The following is a 17,121-nucleotide window of genomic DNA, read 5'->3' on the forward strand; positions in this document are numbered from 1 at the left end:
AAACGATTTTTTTCAATTCAATTCAAACCAAGAAACAACTCAAGTACTCACCAAGTGAAATCGAAATTATACTACTGATTGAATAATCGTAGGACCGAGAACTGTTACAAAGTCTTTGAGTTCTCGATCTGCTTACGTGTCATAATAGGGTGCTATGTCTTCAGGGAAGAAGGGACGGTCGGAAGTGTAAGCTATTCAAATTATGATCTTTTCAACAAACATTGTGGCGTGCAGTCAGGTCTGATCTAAAATGACCATTTTAATGTAAATGTATGTATTGCAAATGGCTTCTCACGACGAGGTTCCCTTGAATTAATTTGTAATTTTTGGTTATCTTTATCTCCTGCTGAGAGTACAAAAATATTAATTGCACCGAAGCCTCTGATATAATCTTCAGCCTAAAATTCATAAATGTGTAGCAGGACAATCTTTCGAAGGACGAACCATGCTTCTAAAATTTTTAGCAGACAATGTCGCAGTATTCAGATGTACTTTGAAAAGGAAAATATTATTGGGCCGGGAAATGTTGTGACAAACGAAGGCGAACGGTTTGTGGAACGGCAGTTCGAAAACGTTTGGATTCTTCCCGCAGTCAAGGACAATCCTTTATGTAGTATTTATGTCGTTCAGCCCACCCTGCCCCAAAAATACCGACCTCAAACAAACTAACGAAAAATCAATAAAATTTTTTGTTTTGAATTATTGTACAAAAATACGAATTATATTTCTATAAATTTTATGTTTTTTTTGTTGTTTTCGTTTAAATGCTAAATAAATAAATAAAATCCCAATGTTGTGAGACCGCACTTTTGATAAATGAAAAGTGTGTCCAATGTGTCTAAAATTAATGCAAATTTTACATAATTCTGTTTTTAACAAAAAAATTTATAAAAACTTAATAAGAACTAACTACACAGTAAAAATTGATCGAATGTAATCCATATTATACGTTGCGATAACATTGCGAAAATTCACTTGCTTTCATCTCTTCGATGTTTTTCTTCTTTTCATTTTTGCAAATTAAAAGAAAGAAAAAAAAACTTCCTCTCTTTGAGCAATCATTTCGTATTATTTATGAAAACTCTTGTATAAAGACCGTTTATAGTTAACATCAATGTTTCTTCAATTCAATTTAAGGCTAAATATTCAACTAAAAGGATCGATTCAAGAAACGAATAATTTTTTTTTTTGTTTCTAATAAAGAGGATTGTCTTTATCCAAGAAATATTTATCTCGTTGTCCACTTAAATAGTTTTAGCGAATGATTTTTAGTTTTTTTTTATTTATTTTTTTTTTTTTATTTTTTATTTATTTTTCCATTAACTATTATGTACACAAAAGTTCAACAAAAAAAAATGAAAAAAAAAATTCTTTGAATATATCTCTCGAGTATATTCACATCCTTTCATTAAATGCGCTCAGGCAATAACATTTCAATTTTCCTTAACTAAAATAGAGAAAAAAAAAGAATTAATTCTTCTTGTTAACATTACTGTTACTACTATTGCCTCCATGGTAGAAGTAATTTGTGTTGCCTGCGAAAGGATAATGATTCGAATATTTGGTTGCATCAATCATTGATTGCTGGGATTGATTTAATTGTTGCTGCAGCTGATGCTGCTGATGCTGTTGTTGCTGTTGCTGCTGCTGTTGTTGAGGCTGTTGCTGTTGCTGAAGTGGTTGTTGCGGTAATCGATTCTGTGGCATTTGATTGACATTGCTACCGGAATTGCCCGTATTGTACAGATTCGATGTTCCCATATTGTCACTGTAAACTGGCATTTTCTGTTGCATGTACTGAGAATGTTGCATGTATTGCGTTTGTGGATGAATGTTGTTATATTGAGGTATCATCTGAAATATATTTCGATTTGTTTTCTATGGAGTTTTTCTTTTTTGTCGATATTTTTTTTGGAATTTGGAATTTTAGTTCGTTTTTTTCTATCTGAATAGAGTTTCGAAATTTACTAAAACAACAGTTAAATTGAAGTCAAACTGAATGTAATTAATGTTTTACATAGTCCATCAGTGAAATTGATTTTAATGAGTATGTTAATTAGTTTAATGTGAATACAACCCCTGTAAATTGCTAGTATTTAATGTCTTCTTCCTATTATTATATATAAATTTCCATTAACACCAATGCCAACGATATAATTTGCTTCAAATTCTACGATTTCTTTGACTTAACTACATTTTTAGTTTTGTTAAATGTTAATGTTGCATTCGAAACTATACATCGACATAGCTCAATCGATGAGAAAGCGAGTAAAATTTGATTGTTCAAAAAATATGATCGAAAATCATACGATCGTTTTTTTTAGCTCTAAAGCGGATGTGTTATACGGCCATATAAAAAGAAACCCCCGACCGACCCTTAACAGTTTTTTTAGGAGCGTCACATGCATTTATATTTTAGGTTCTGTTGAATGTAGAGCCGCGTTAAAGGAAACAAATAAAGCTGAATTGATGCATAAGTTTCCACAGTCAACATTTTAACAGAATCATCAGTTACAAACTCCCATTTCTATTGAGCTATATCGAAGCTCAATTAGTTCGTGTAAAATACAAACTTTTTCTTTTTAAATTTAAACTTTTTTTGTTTTACATTTTTTGAATAGTTTTTTTTAATTAAAAGTTTACATTTTCGTCTGTTTATCATTTCGTATTAGTTGCCTCATTCATGAACCTACCTAAATCAATATTTTTATTTATCACATATTAACCCAAATTTCCTGAAACCAAAAAGAAAAGAGAATATTTGTTCGTGAATTATATGAAATGCTGTCGATTTTAGTAACATCGATTTTAAACGCCAAAAACCATGCAAAATTGTGAACGATTCTTTTTCCAAATTTTTTTTTTTTTGAAACACTCAAGTGACAAGCAAACAAATACATAAATTCAGAAGAAAATGAAATTAAATCACTCTGTAGAACACTGGCAACACGAAGCGTAAAAACAACTTTCGCCTGAAAAAGCTATCTCGACAATTAGGTGAACACTATTGCAATTGCGGGGATGAGAAATCATGTTTTGCATGAACAAATTAACAGAGCTTTTTTTTTGGGAATTTATTTTGAAAATTCTAAAAGAATCAGAATTTCCAGAACTTAAAATAAAATTCTCAAAAAATAGGTCCTGCATATGATTGCTAGACGAAAGCTTTGGAATTTGAGATGACACCGAGCATTTCCGTTTTGTATTCTATGAAAAACAAAATAATTTCTGAAAACTGAAATCAAGATCTTATATAAACTCGGAAGTGAATGAAAAACGTCGAGTTACTTGCAAAAGGTTTGAAATTGTACCGTGATTCGGTTTGGCACGAGTTAGGAACAAAATTTTACGTAGTAGGATCTTCATTTTTGACAAATGTCACTTTTACACATTAGCGAGTTAATAAACATTTGAAATTGATCGCACTATACTGTTCATAAATGGCTTTTTAGAGAAAACGAAAAAGTAATGATACAGTCGAATTAGGATTGGCAAACTACAAATGTGGATTCGTCGTGTAATTTCTTTTTTTGTGTAAATATAACTTTCCTAACTAGTGTTAAAATATCGCGACTTCTGATGTCCTTCAGGCTTAAGGAAAAAAATCCTATTAGCATGCGTTAGGAAAATAATAATTATTACCAGTAGTGCGTGATACCACTAATCAACTTCAATCGAAGTTTTAAGATCGGTTCGGTTAAAGTTTTCTGTCTCCAAATGGATTAGGAGGCATGCAGTAAAGAAAGAAAATTACAAACAGAAATAACAAACACCGAATCGTAAGATTTATTCAAGTACACCGTGACATACTGCCCTAATCTATAGATTCTGAAAGAAGAGGTGGCGGGTGGCATCAAATTTGTTAAACGCACTCATTACATATATATGTGGAAAGTCAACTTGAAGAAATAATATTTTACATGATAAAAAGATGAAAAATGGAGTTTTCCTGTGAAGTTTGGTGATCCGAGGCGTAGCCGAGGTCAATAAACATACGAAAACGAGAAAATGTGTTTTTTTGTTTACTTGAAATTGTCATATAGATTTTGAAAAATGTAGTTGACGCCACAGATAAATGTTCATGCCACCGCCTTCGTGATCAACTCAGAAGTGTCTAAGCCTTTTCTTTCAAAACCTTCATCCATAGTCACTGATATCATGACAATGATGCCAGTGATTAATAAATATCGTTGATGAGAACAAAAGTTAAAGAAAAATTGAGAAAAATATTTACACATCAACGCTTACATTGGATTATTTCCTAACAATCTATGAACATATGTGTCCTATGTGCATCACCATACAAGGACTTTCAAACTTTTCAAATCTTCTACAATCATTGGTCATTTGAAACGAACGAAAAATAGAATTACGTGAATTAGATTAAACTTATCGGATCTTATAATTCTCACGAAATCTAAACAAAATATATAGAAAAGTCAGAGTAACACGGACACGGACAAAGCTTCCTCTAAGTGGAAAAAAAAAAGAAAATTCTAAATTCTAATTTCTCAGCATGCGAGCTACACAAAACCAAACACCGAGTACTTATCAGTAAATTTACCTTTGATCTACATGTCAATCTTGTATTTCTGTCAATTGAAGGTAGAAATATATTTACAAAATATTAGAAAAATATCCACAAAATGGAGTTAGGAATACAATTTAAAAGCTCTCCGTAGACACATTGATCGCTTTGCCATCAATATTTTGTCGCAGTAACACATCTCATATTAACGGATCGATAAGTTCATAGCAAGTTCTAAGCAAGACAACAACAACAATTAATAAAGATGGAAAAGCGATCGCGTCAAAATCATTTGCAATTTTTAATCATGCCCCATCTAATGAGAAACACCATTGGTATGCATCGGAATTGTTTTGGGATGAAAAAGCTTCAACACTTTCCATCTAACCTTACGACCGCTTACGATATATATTTTGGACCGTTACACATAAACGAAACAGTTAGCGAATTAGACATACCTTATTTGAATTGGATGATTGATTACGGCTGTTGCTGCTGTTGGCACTGGTAACCGTTGCATTGCCGCCGTTGCTATTCGAACCATTACTGCCATTATTACCGTTTTGCTTGGTAAAATCCAAATGTTTTGAATTTTTCGACTTTTCGCGATCACGATCTTTGTCCTTTTTCTTTGACGAATGCGAATGACTGTTGCTATTGTTTTCAGCGGGATTATGTTGCTGTCCACTGGCATAGTCTCCGATCAAGTCCTTGGATATTTTGATTTTTAGCGACGCCGGCGGTGGTGCTACGGGTTCAGGTTTGATACGATCACGGGGAATTGTTATTTTAAATCCACCGGGTGCTGTTTCCTGGGTCGATATTAACTTATCTCGCGGTATCGTAATTTTCAATGGATTGTGTCCATCGCTAGCCGGTAAATCAGCTGATCGTTCGCGATCCTTTTGTCGATCCTTATCCTTCTTGTGCTTTTTCCGTTCTTCGCGGTCTTTCGTTTTATCTTTGTCCTTGTCCTTGTGCTTGTGTTTGTCTTTCTTCTTTTTCTTTTCCGATTTAGTGCGCTGACCGTGCTCACTTCCAACCTCTAATTTTATTTGCGTTGGTAACATTGGAGTTTCGAATAATTGCTGTGGCAAAGTGGCCGAAGGTTCGTACGAATCGTATTTGGAAGGTTCTTGCTTGATCAGACTCTGCGGCAGCGCTTCGTGCGGCACAGTAGACAAAGATGAATGGAACTTTGTGTCGGTGCACAGGCTCTCCTTCAGCAAACTACTAACTAAATCCGGATTCGTTTCGATTCCATTAAACGACGTTGTTTTCATCGGATGGTCGTAAGTGGGAACGTTCTCGGATGGGTATATCGGCAATTTTGATATATTCGGTTTGACATCTAAACTGGGTTTGCAATCTAAACTAAATGACGGCGACAACGGTTGAACAACATCGAGTTTACGTTGTTTGGCTTCTCGAAAGTCGATTCCATTTTCTTGTTTAATCGTATCGTCGGGAAGCATCCTTTTCAGTCCAGCATTCAAATGTTTTGACATTGTTGAAGTGGAATCGAACGGTAAGGTTTGCTGTGGCACGGTCATTGCGGGCATACCGGGCTTGGCACCGTTTCCACGTTTATCTGAATGGCTTGGTGCCTTATTGCCCAATTGGCCTGTGGTTAAATCGGTTCGCTTGTCCTTTTTCGGTGTTTCAGAGCGATGCTTTTTCGGACTGTCACGATTCGATTTGATGTTGAGACCATTATTCGGCGGCCGTTGTGGCACCACATTGACACTATCATTCCATTCAGGACTGAATATTGATTTGTGTTGTTTTGGTGGTGAACTTAACTCCTGACCGTCAACCATTGGGCCACACTGATCATCTGTTAGCCTGAATGTAGACTCAGCCGTAGGGTGTTTAAGTTGATGGACGGATGCATGTTCTGGCTGTGACTGTTGTTGTGGATGATTTACCTTACGACTGGCCATAGCTTGATTGTAATTCGGTAGCTGTTGTTGATAAGGCGGCTGTCTCGATGTACTACTCATTCTCTGCTGATTTTCATTTGTAGGGTACAAATTGCCACTATTGTTACCGCTATTATGTTGCTGCTGTGGCTTTGCTTGATTCTTTGTTGGGTCAATAGGCTTCGGTTGTTGTTGGTCTTTGCCATGTTGCCTTTGCTCTTGTTTCATATTTTGACGTTGCACATCAGGAATTGGTTGTGTCATTGGATTCATTGGATTTCGATTCTTGTTTGCTTGTTGCTGATAATATTGCTGATCGTGTGATGGTTGACTTGATCGCTGCTGCTGCTGTTGTTGCAAAACTGTCGCTTGCATATTACTACCAGACTGTGTCATATTGTCGATGTTGCCTCTAGTTAATGGAGGCAAGGGACCCTTCGTACTGCCAGCTGTTCGTTGCGGCGCAGAAAAATGTGGCTCTGGTACAATCGGTCGTTCAGCACGATCTGGTCGCGGTCGACACGAATTCGATGCCATGGATGACGACGATGCTGAGGCGGACGACGATGGCGCCACGTTTGCATGAGGTTGAGGTTGTTTGGATGGCATTTGACCTGACGATGATTTTGAGGGTACATGTTCCTCTGTGAAAATCGAAATTTGATTAGCAATGGCATGATAAGGCATTGTTGTTTCGTTCAACTTACTTCCAGCTTGCCCGGCATGTGGTATCTTCTGATGGTTGGCTCTCTGATGACTAGATGATTGGGATCGGCTGTGTTCGCCGGCAGGATGAGAACGGGAACTGCTAGATGGTTGAGACATTGGCCGTTGTTGCTGCTGTTCAACCTGATGTTGAAATTGGAATGAAAGATAATTTTGGTTGCAAAACTGTACGGTAAAGCAAAGGCAATTGAGAGCGAAGAAGAGTGGAATGATCAACTCACCTTGTTAAGTACCAGTCCTTTACATGAATTTAATTTAGTCTTTAACCGTGCTGGACTTTTTTCATAAATCACAAGGAACTCTCGCGTCAATTGTTCCAATAAATCCAAATTTACATTCGTATCTACATAATGAAACCAAAATTTACCCTCCGTGGACTGTGGTATCTGCGAAAGATGGGAACATTACGGTAAACCGTGCAAACGAATAATTCGTTTTCAATTTACCTCCCAACCAGACCACTTGCACGCGAGGTATATACAAAAACAGGCTACCACTGTCGGCTTGTACTGGAGACACATTGTTGTTAAATGAAGGCTGTTTGATGCTAAAAAATACGATGTCTGTGCCAAATCCTTACAGGCTGCAACATAGAGAAAACACAAATTAATACCACCGTAAAAAAGCGAACGTCTGTCGACTGAGCATCTAACCTTTTACCAAGTGACATGTTTTGACAACATGTGTATGCGGATGATCAACGGCAACATCAAACCCTAATGTTTGCAATAAAACATTTTCGTTGAATACCAGATCCTGAGCTTGCTCCTGATAGCTCTCCTTGGATGGATCTGGCACCTCATTGAATTTCGACGATGCTGTACAAGCATTCGCAATGTGTATAACGGTCTCCAGTTTCCTTGGCTGCTCTTCGACCTGATTATGTTACAAAGCTGTGTCACATCAACGAGTAAATGCGATTAGTCGATTTACGATATTACCTTTGCTGCCAAAAATAAGCTCGCCGCTGCTATACCATTTCGGTGGAAGTAGGTAAAGGAATGATATGCATAAAACCTATGCATGTATACTATAGCTGTGTTTATACACAATTGCGATCTGAAATCAGAAAAAAATGTTTTTTTTTTTTTGTTTATTTGAAGAATAACATCAACCACGACAGTCATTTGTTCTGTGACAATGTTGCAATGTAAAAAGTAATTTTGGCGCGCAAATATGTTGGATTTAATGGCAGGCAATAATAAGTGTATCAAGACAGCAACCCAACGGTTGACTTCTTCTACTTTAATTACCAGAGAGACAAATTTTGGGAAAGTTCCGAGTCGTAGTAAACCTTGGACATCACCAATTAATATGAGACTCATTTCGGGATCATTCAGTGTTCCATGTTCCATTTGAATTCCGTGGCAAATGCATCGGTGGTCGGAGCAATTCTTTTAGATTTTACTTCAGCCTTCTTGATCATATCAAATATCGGTTTGAACGAATGCATGAGAAATTTAGGACGAATCGAAAATTTCATGTCTATTGTAATTTCAAATAAATTTGACCGGATATGTAACTCGACTATTTCCTCCTTCTAAAGTATCGGTATGAATCAAGCTGCAATTGTGAACAGATGGAAATGAACATTGTGGACTAGCTAAAATACTTGCTTCCACTGTAAAAACATCCAAAGAAATCTGAAATCTGAAATCTGAGCAGATAGAAGGAAAGAATTTCGTTTGAATAAACAGACTCTGGTATTGGACTATTAAACTCCACTTGACCTCAATATGTAAACAGTAGCAACATGTGAGAATGTTGTTAAAATCGGAATGTACAAAGAATTCGTTTTTTCTGGCAAGGTCAGTAGCCCCGCGAATCGAATAAAGAGGGACATTTATAAGTCTCCGGCAATATTCGCCAAAATGTTTTAATGAGAAAAAATCGAACGTCACTTGAAATCCAAATGTTCAATGTACAATTTTTGAACGACGTAATTAACAGTAATTAATTAAGTCGCATGAATGCTGAAACCGTCCCCGTCTGTCTGTATAGTGTAATCAGAATGTTTTATCTTTCTACCAAAAACATTTTGTTATTGGAAAATTTGCGGCCAAAACACATGAGTCAATCGTAATTCGACGAATACAACGTATTTAGAAGAAAAAAGTGCAATATATATGAGACACGGATGTGTAAGCGGCAATTGGACACACATTTTGTATGGAAATTCAACTTGACAAAAACAACGCAAAACATCGCAAAAAACAAAGATGGAGGACATGAAAACCTATTGAATAACAATTAGAAATTTTGTCTTGTTTACAGCCAAACGCAGCATTTCAGTACACAAAATTTCAATTAAACACTGCCGCCGGCACATTGGCACAATTTGGTCATAAATTTTCTCGGTTCTATTCAGCAAAAATATTTGAAAAATGGAATTTTCTGTGGTAACTGTATCACAATGACGGCATGTCGTCACTATACGAAATATTTCAGACAATTTACATCGAATGCTTCGAAATTCACTTGTTCGATAAATCAATGTTAAATACTTACACCCGAAGCCGTTGACCCATATCCTGTATCAAATAGGCTGCATTTTGTCTGTGGTTCAGTTCTTGGTCCTGGTCCATGCCACATCTTCTGCTTGGTGAATTTTGTAGTTGCTCTGCTGTTAAATACCATCGTGAATCTTGTCCACTAACACTGGCCATTTATCTAACAAACGACGCGTTTTAACGGCGACTGTATGGCAAATTAACGCCAATATTTTCTATTATTATTGATAATTTTATTCGCACAAAATTATTAATTTATTTTTTTGACAGCGCGATCAAAACACATAGCGGTCGAAACGGCACTAAACTAAAACATCGGTCTAATCGGTGTAAACAAAAATGGCCACCGTTTTTACGATGCCAAAAAATGGCTGCAAACTTAACGATACGGTTTTTGTAGGTGGCGTTTCAGTCATTAATTTCAAATGTGTGGATGGAAATTGTAAATAGCAATGGGGGATTGACGTTTTTATAAGTTATTTTTAATCGACATAAAACATTATTCCAAACGAAAAAATGTTCGACGGTATGTCTCTAAAATGCACTGATCTTCTTATAAGTTCGTCTAAACTTCGAAACGTACAGCCGCCCGTAAGATTTTACACTGTTTTTAGAAATTCTTTTGATCAGAGTTGTTGATACCCATTTAGATCTTGCTGCAGAACACCATACGCATACTTATTTTCATCGAGACTGGAAACGGCCTCAGGCACATTTTAGGCGGCTGACAAAATTGGGTCGATTTAGGGTCGTACTTTGTGCATTTGGCTTTTAGGGTCGAATAACTTTCTGGACACATCTAAAGAAAACTCCACTGAGTCCGGTGTGTTTATGACTGAACCTGTCTTGCCCGTTTCTCTTCTATATACTCATTGAAGAAATTATGGGACAAGTGGGTTGGCCGGTAGAGGCGCCACATTTTTTTCATAGTACTTCATTCTCTGCAGAGCTTATTTTCATGTGAACCAACTTCACATTTGTCATTACAGAACAAATGTCGCCATATGAAGTTGGTTCACATGAAAATAAGGGCAGTGACAGCAGTAATTTTATGACAGAATGTACTAAAATATGGGAAAACTCTATTACATTTCTTATTAGTTTCTAAACATCATTCTCCTATTCTACCCGTTACAATTTTTTATACAAAACGTATCAGATTTTAATTATTTGGAGAGCTAGACGTTAATTACGACAATGACATGGTAATGTACCATCTGCCACCGATTCGAAAACGTTTCTGTACATTCGGTATCGGTATGATCGGAAAGATAATTACCGGTACTACACAGTTTGTATATGGAATTTCAACCTAACAAAAACGAAAAAATCTGCGAATCGGTAGATACATCAAAAATTGTGTTCGAAGTGTCACAGAAAAAAATGGCTGATATTCTTTAAGGAGTCATTTCAAATATCAGTGCGAATTTGATCAATAATAAATGTAACAATTCCAATTCAATTAATATAAAAAATCAATCCATTTGAGACGACAGCATCATTGTTTAAGAAACCGAATTAAAGTTTGTCGTCTGAAAACAAATCCAAGCTACTTTAGAGGTAATTTGTTTAATTTTGAATTTCGCCATGTTCACAAATTGCTTTTTTGAATACTTGTTCTATCCCGATATTTCAAAACAAAAAATGTGAGCGCAATTTAAATTGATTTGTATGCAAAAACCAGCTCAAAACCCAAAGTCGTGGAACAAATGTTGTTGAAACGTTTAAATTTTATCGGGTGAAGACAAAATTGCATGTCTGTCTTACTTTTCACTATCCGTTGGAACTCTAGCGTTCAACGTTCTCCAAATATGCCTTTCGATTGCTCCTAATGCTGCAACTAAATGCTGATCTTTGGATTTCAGAATGACGACTGATAATTCGAAAATTCTTACGAAAAACACCAATCGCGGATTTCAAATTCGTGTACTGCCTAAAACGACTGCTGAACAGGAGAAAGCACTGCGCGAACAGCTACATGCTGAAATTGAAAATAAGACCAAAGCCTGCTCGAACATTGTGTACGACTGTACGCTACCACGAATCGAAGGTTTCGGCTACTGTCTAAAGCACATACTCCAAGATTCGAAGGCACCGTACAAACAATGCGCATATTTGTATCCAATCAATGGGAAACGATGCACCCAACCGGCACCGAAATACGATCCGAAGAAGGACGTTTTCACCAACTATTGTTTCGAGCACAGTCGCTTGTCACAGCTGACGAAAACTAGGAACACAGTCGGAAAATTCCAGAATGTCGAGACAAATGAGACATTGCTGCATGGATTGGCACATCACGTAAATGCTGGCAGAGCAAATCGATCGCATTTGCATGATGATCGAGAGAACGATGTTGATATTTCGAAGCCATATATCGATCCGTTCGGTGAGTGAGATTCGATTTATTTCATTTGATTGAGGCTAATTTAGCGTGTGCATTGCAATTTGCAGTCGACATTGAGAGTGTGCTGAAGAATGACACAAAACTTCACATCTTGGACTATGCTTCCGATAGTTCATCGGATGACGACATGCCGACCGTTTCAAATACGTGGAAAGGAGCCGACATGGAAGGGTCAGACAATGAAAGTGTCGATTCATTGAACGATGATGTTCTGAAGTGAGTATACAAATTCGGTGAGTCATTTGACGTAGAAGTCGTTTTACAACGCGGGCATTTCTTCTCGCAACTAGACATGCTGAGATCTACACCACCGAGGAGGCGACAATGATCACAAAACAGAAAATGGTTCGCCTGCAGTCCTTGTATATCGACCAGATTCACCGGTTACAATACATACTCAAAGATCGCCGACGAAAATATCTGCAAAATTTGAAAATCGAACGGGAATCACTGTGCAGCATTCACGATCAGGCTAAAGAAACGCTAGCAGAGAAACGAATGTACGAACGATTGAAGGCCATGAATAAATTCCACAAGCGCAACGGCGTCGAAGCTGTGCTACATCGTAAATTCATTGAAAAGCGGCTGAAAGCGACCGAAGGCTATACGAATCGACCGCTATCGTTCCATACCAAATGCACATACACTGAAGGCGGCGTCAAGTGTGGCGAACGCGTTTTGCCAGCATGTAAATTCTGTAAGAAGCACATCCTGGAAGACAAGAAGCAGATTCTGTTTCGGCCGTGCTATGTGGAGAAGAGTGGCGTTGTGTGTCAGGAGCCGGTGCCGAATATCTTCGAAGATTCAACATGCGTGCTGCACATTGAATTGCCGCCGATGCGTCACTACGAACAGAAGGTAAATTGGAACATTTTGTTTCCGAGTAGATTAAATAGTCGATCGAATTTACTAATAAGCACACCGTTCCCCCAGATCTCAGAGAAAATTCAATGAATCAAAAGAACAAAGTCAAGAATTTCAAATTTTGAACTTAAAAAAGAAATTATTTTCCTTTTCATTTACTTTGCTTAATTTGGATCATTGTGCATTCAATAATTATTATTGATTTATCAATCGCAACACACTGTTGACCGTTGCGCTGGCTGTTTCTTATTTTATAAGTCGAAATTGATATTGTTCGGCGTACAAATTGTTTAACAGAAATTTTTCGATGTTTTCGTTGTAATCTTAAGATTCCATTGTAAAAATATCCGAAGAATATATTGAACTGACCGAATACTGCTGATGTGAACAAGATCAAACGAAAGATCGACCACCTTTCGCACCGACTACGGCAGACCTGTAATCTGGTTTTCATTCCGTACAATTCAAACAACCCAAGTCCAAGATATTCGTCAGTCTGAAAAGCTATTCATGAAGGTTTTCCATCCGTCTCATCAACGACGAAACCGATTCCAGACTGAGCGATTATCAAATATTTTCTGATACCAGTGTACCAGGGTTACTCTACGAGGTCAGTTCAAGAAGTCCGTCAGTCTGCTAATGAAGCGAGTTTGAGACGATGCCATCCCTACATTAAATCCTACAAGGTCAGTCCGTCAGTCTGCTAATGAAACGCTGTTGAGTCAGAATTTCCAGTTTCCAAACGTCTCTTCAAGGACGAAATTACTACCGAACTGGAGCCTCGACAGTGTCGTTTCAGGTGCCATCGCTACGGTAAATACTACGAAGTCAGTTTGGATTTTGGAAGCGACTGTGGGAAGAGGTTTTGAAGAGGTCAACGCTCTGAATTCAGACCGAAAATGAATTAGAAGGGATGGTACTGACTACTGACATCCCGTGCACGGTTATTATTGTTGCATCGAACCAAATTAATCATCAGTAAAGAAAGACTATTGGCATTTAAGTGACGACAAATCAATTCCAATCACATTGAATTCATGAATTGCCATTTTTTCTCACATTTCGTTCACAGAAATTCGAATCAGATAGTGAAGAAGATGATGCAACTGTAGCATCGCCCGTGGTCCATGTGAAAGAGGAATCGTCGGCAAATGAATCCGTAACGACGAACGATGTAGAAATGTTTACAGCGGAAGACGTTGGAAACAATGTTACCATTTGTCATGACACCGATGTGAACGAGAGATCCGATGCTGAAGTTAAAGTCGAATCAACGAACAGTGACCAGAATATGGGATGATCGAAATAGGAATTGAATGTAATGTTTATAAATATCGTTCGATAAATGTGTAAAAGGTGACGAAAATACATGTAATAAAACCAATTGGATTTTGTGTCTTTTTCCGAACTTTTTTTTTTATTAAAACAACAAACTTATAAAAATAAACACAATAACTTCTGGTTTAAGACAACGAAGTAAATCTAATTTAAATTTTTATTTTCTTCAGCTTCAGCTTCTTGCGATGTATGTTGTAAATTTACTTTAATTTTTTCCATTTTATATGCACGATATTGATCGAGAAACTACCAAAAGGTGACTCCGCCTCCCTTACCGCCAGTAAAGAAGTTCTCCTCTTTTTTCTCCATCATAACCTGGAACAAAGAGAAGTCAAAAATTAAGAGTTGGTACGCCAGATTCTCTTTTAAAAAACAAATTGTCCGGTCAAAGTCGTTAGGATCGGAACAGATCGGTTTCAGGTCTTTAGGAAATAAATTCAGTTGCTGTTTACCGAGCACAACGGTGGAGTTAAAGAGATAAAGTTGTTAGTCAGCATCAATACCTCTTCATTTCATACGGTACTGGAGACTATCTATTCGAGGCTGTAACTCGAAACACGTTAACTTCAACTTTAATCTAACTTTAACCTGGAGTAAGAGGTGAGTGGGCTGCCAATAAACGTTAGCTGTCCACATCCATGGGCATGTCCCGTAATTGTTAACATACGTTCAATTGAACACTTCTAGTTCCCATTTGATTTAGTAGATGGCAATGGGTAACTGTTTCGGTCCTATTGGTCTTGGGCATGGGATGACATTCTTTCAGAAAACTTGGGCATTGCAAGGAAGCAGTTATCGCTCAGCACAAAATGACGCCTGCTCACCTGTACTGATTGTTTTGATAATCGATTTATCTCAAGAAAAGGGCACGGAAAGCTTAAGCTCTAAGAGCAATATTCGACAGCTTGTTTGTTGAATTGTTTGTGAGAACAATTTCCAGCACTTTTAACATGGCAGTCGATAAATTAGTAACTTAGTAGTATGGATTTGAATGCGATTTGATTCTCATCAGAGCCAGTGACAGTATCGCAGGAACGATTGAGAAGGTGTAAGACGTGAAAAGGAGCATGCACCCTCTGCAGAAATATCTTCTCTTGAATTTGATTTTATTTTAGAGTCGGAATCCCTGTTAGACCCATTTTAAAACCATTGTCATGACTGTTGAGATTGATATCCGGTTACTAAGGCAAGTCATAGAATAACAGGGACTGAGAAAGTGAAAATCGCCTGCGAATCTGGATTGCTCCAATGTGAGGTAATTAGAAATATTAAATTTGCTTCAGTTGAAGAGATACCAGACTTCTCACGTGTTCTAGCTCGCCTCTGTTACTTTTTAAACGCTTTCAAGAATATTCTAAAGTCAGTATAGTTGTGATGTTGCCGTTTCATTTTTTTAAAAACAAAAATTCACTTACCGTCTGTCCTTGCATAGCAGCAATCTGTGCTGCGTTTGGTAAATAGCCTGGGGGTGGGGGTGGAACGCTGGAATAAAATAGAGTTTGAAATGAGCGAAATTGTCTGTATGATGACTGTGTGTCGCTTATAACACACTTACCTCATCGAAGCTCCACCTTTTCCGTTAAATCTAGCACCAGCATCAAAAACGGCTTTCTGTGAAACCAAAAATATGAAAATGTTAATGCCAGCATCTAATGCGTTCTAACTTCAAAACAAAGACAAGCGTCAACTATCACAAAAAAAATGATCGAACGCAGTTTTAATGCGTAGCGTACCTGCATGGTGGGATCACTATACATCACATGTTGTTGCATCGGTTGAATCTGTCGCTGATATGGAGGAGCTGGACAGTATCCAGTAGGATATTGAGGGACACCATAGCTCGGTGGTGGACCCTGTTGAAAGGCTACCTGTGGTGGATAAATGTAATTTGGTAATGTTGGCGGTAACATCGGAGCACTTTGAACGTATGATGGCTGCTGCACCATTGTGTACGAAGGCGGTGGAGCCGAATGGGGACGATACAGCATCTTTGTGAAGAAAAAAAAATTTAGACAAAGGAAATTTCATTGAGGGTTGTCCTTGGAAAAAAAATGGACTGCGCTCAGGGCTAACAAAACTATTTAACATGAAATATTACTTGTGGGGCTTGTTGTGGAATTGGATAGCTTGTTGGATACATTGGCTGTGACGTCATATCGTAGTTCGATGGAGGAGCTGAAGGATGCTTTTGTTGATGATGGTTGTAATCACCTAAACGAAAGGATTTTGTTTGAAAAAAGCGTTGAATCAATGAGAAACTACGGAGTTCAGCTCCATATTTTACCATTTTTTGGATACATTCTAATGCAACAGTTTAATGTAAAATTACACGAAAAACCAACAACTTTTTCTTGATAAACTACAATATAATGTTAATCGCAATGCAGCTTATGTCAAATTTTGCACTCTACTCTGTGTGGTGTTTTACCTGGCATAAAATGCTATCACTGATGAAGACGAAACACCAAAAATACAAAAGGAAACCTTTTGTATAAATCAGAGAAATGGTCGTCTAATTGTGGTAATGTCATTTCTCTGCTTTCGGCTAGAGCGGCTGCGTTTAATGTATAACTTCTATTTATTTTTTAAAACACAATGAACACCTTAAATAAGGTAATAGTATGTTACGTCACTGTTTGTAAATATTTGTTTAGGCAAGTGTGAGGTTTGCGGAATGAGCCGAAGGCGAGTGGAGTAATCACACGTGCCTAAACAAGCATTTACAAGCAGTGACGTAACACATTTTACGTGTTACGGCATGTTTCATTTTCATTTACATTGCCTAATCACGTAAAGCATTGTACTTACGAGGTTCCAAGTTGTGTA

At 37.4% G+C, this 17,121-nt stretch overlaps 3 protein-coding genes across 9 annotated transcripts; 1 reads left to right on the plus strand and 2 right to left on the minus strand.

The window, feature by feature from the left end:
* Positions 1-609: 609 nt before the first annotated feature.
* On the minus strand, positions 610-10,003 carry LOC119075588 (cyclin-T). Of its 5 annotated transcripts, XM_037182083.1 has the most exons (10): positions 9,685-10,003; positions 8,118-8,235; positions 7,830-8,052; positions 7,623-7,759; positions 7,398-7,562; positions 7,158-7,299; positions 4,987-7,094; positions 4,565-4,592; positions 2,694-2,735; positions 610-1,854 (listed from the first exon to the last, which is right to left on the minus strand). In XM_037182083.1, exons 1-8 carry the CDS (start codon positions 9,840-9,842, stop codon positions 4,572-4,574), a joined length of 3,072 nt encoding a protein of 1,023 aa, XP_037037978.1. In that variant the 5' UTR covers positions 9,843-10,003; the 3' UTR covers positions 610-1,854; positions 2,694-2,735; positions 4,565-4,571. The 5 variants fall into 5 exon arrangements, with proteins under 5 accessions (XP_037037978.1, XP_037037955.1, XP_037037963.1 ...); XM_037182092.1 differs by lacking the exon at positions 2,694-2,735 and having other exon boundaries at positions 1,724-1,854; XM_037182074.1 differs by lacking the exon at positions 4,565-4,592 and having other exon boundaries at positions 1,730-1,854.
* A 1,039-nt stretch (positions 10,004-11,042) lies between these two features.
* On the plus strand, positions 11,043-14,365 carry LOC119076585 (KAT8 regulatory NSL complex subunit 2). Of its 3 annotated transcripts, none has more exons than XM_037183438.1 (5): positions 11,043-11,246; positions 11,552-12,075; positions 12,141-12,309; positions 12,384-12,951; positions 13,746-14,358. In XM_037183438.1, exons 2-5 carry the CDS (start codon positions 11,553-11,555, stop codon positions 13,824-13,826), a joined length of 1,341 nt encoding a protein of 446 aa, XP_037039333.1. In that variant the 5' UTR covers positions 11,043-11,246; position 11,552; the 3' UTR covers positions 13,827-14,358. The 3 variants fall into 3 exon arrangements, with proteins under 3 accessions (XP_037039333.1, XP_037039324.1, XP_037039343.1); XM_037183429.1 differs by having other exon boundaries at positions 11,044-11,246; positions 14,030-14,365; XM_037183448.1 differs by lacking the exon at positions 13,746-14,358 and adding an exon at positions 13,027-13,194 and having other exon boundaries at positions 11,044-11,246.
* Positions 14,347-16,725, minus strand: LOC119077889 (DAZ-associated protein 2). The gene is made up of 6 exons (XM_037185257.1): positions 16,580-16,725; positions 16,394-16,506; positions 16,029-16,283; positions 15,851-15,906; positions 15,711-15,777; positions 14,347-14,610 (listed from the first exon to the last, which is right to left on the minus strand). The coding sequence occupies exons 1-6, from the start codon at positions 16,593-16,595 to the stop codon at positions 14,542-14,544; spliced, it is 576 nt and encodes a 191-aa protein (XP_037041152.1). The 5' UTR covers positions 16,596-16,725; the 3' UTR covers positions 14,347-14,541.
* Positions 16,726-17,121: the final 396 nt, after the last annotated feature.

Source organism: Bradysia coprophila, chromosome III, assembly GCF_014529535.1.
Source record: "Bradysia coprophila strain Holo2 chromosome III, BU_Bcop_v1, whole genome shotgun sequence".
Lineage (NCBI taxonomy): Eukaryota > Metazoa > Arthropoda > Insecta > Diptera > Sciaridae > Bradysia > Bradysia coprophila.

Excerpts from the sequence above, each read along its gene's own strand:
- LOC119076585 (XM_037183429.1), top strand. The coding sequence starts at position 11,553 with ATGACGACTGATAATTCGAAAATTCTTACGAAAAACACCAATCGCGGA. Across the intron at positions 12,310-12,383 it reads TTGAACGATGATGTTCTGAA|ACATGCTGAGATCTACACCA; the intron begins GTGAGTATACAA and ends TCTCGCAACTAG. Across the intron at positions 12,952-14,029 it reads TGCGTCACTACGAACAGAAG|AAATTCGAATCAGATAGTGA; the intron begins GTAAATTGGAAC and ends TTTCGTTCACAG.
- LOC119075588 (XM_037182060.1), bottom strand. The coding sequence starts at position 9,842 with ATGGCCAGTGTTAGTGGACAAGATTCACGATGGTATTTAACAGCAGAG. Across the intron at positions 8,236-9,684 it reads ATGGGTCAACGGCTTCGGGT|ATCGCAATTGTGTATAAACA; the intron begins GTAAGTATTTAA and ends TTCTGATTTCAG. Across the intron at positions 7,563-7,622 it reads GCAAGTGGTCTGGTTGGGAG|ATACCACAGTCCACGGAGGG; the intron begins GTAAATTGAAAA and ends CATCTTTCGCAG.
- LOC119077889 (XM_037185257.1), bottom strand. Across the intron at positions 16,284-16,393 it reads TTCCACAACAAGCCCCACAA|ATGCTGTATCGTCCCCATTC; the intron begins GTAATATTTCAT and ends TTCTTCACAAAG. Across the intron at positions 14,611-15,710 it reads CTGCTATGCAAGGACAGACG|GTTATGATGGAGAAAAAAGA; the intron begins GTAAGTGAATTT and ends TCTTTGTTCCAG.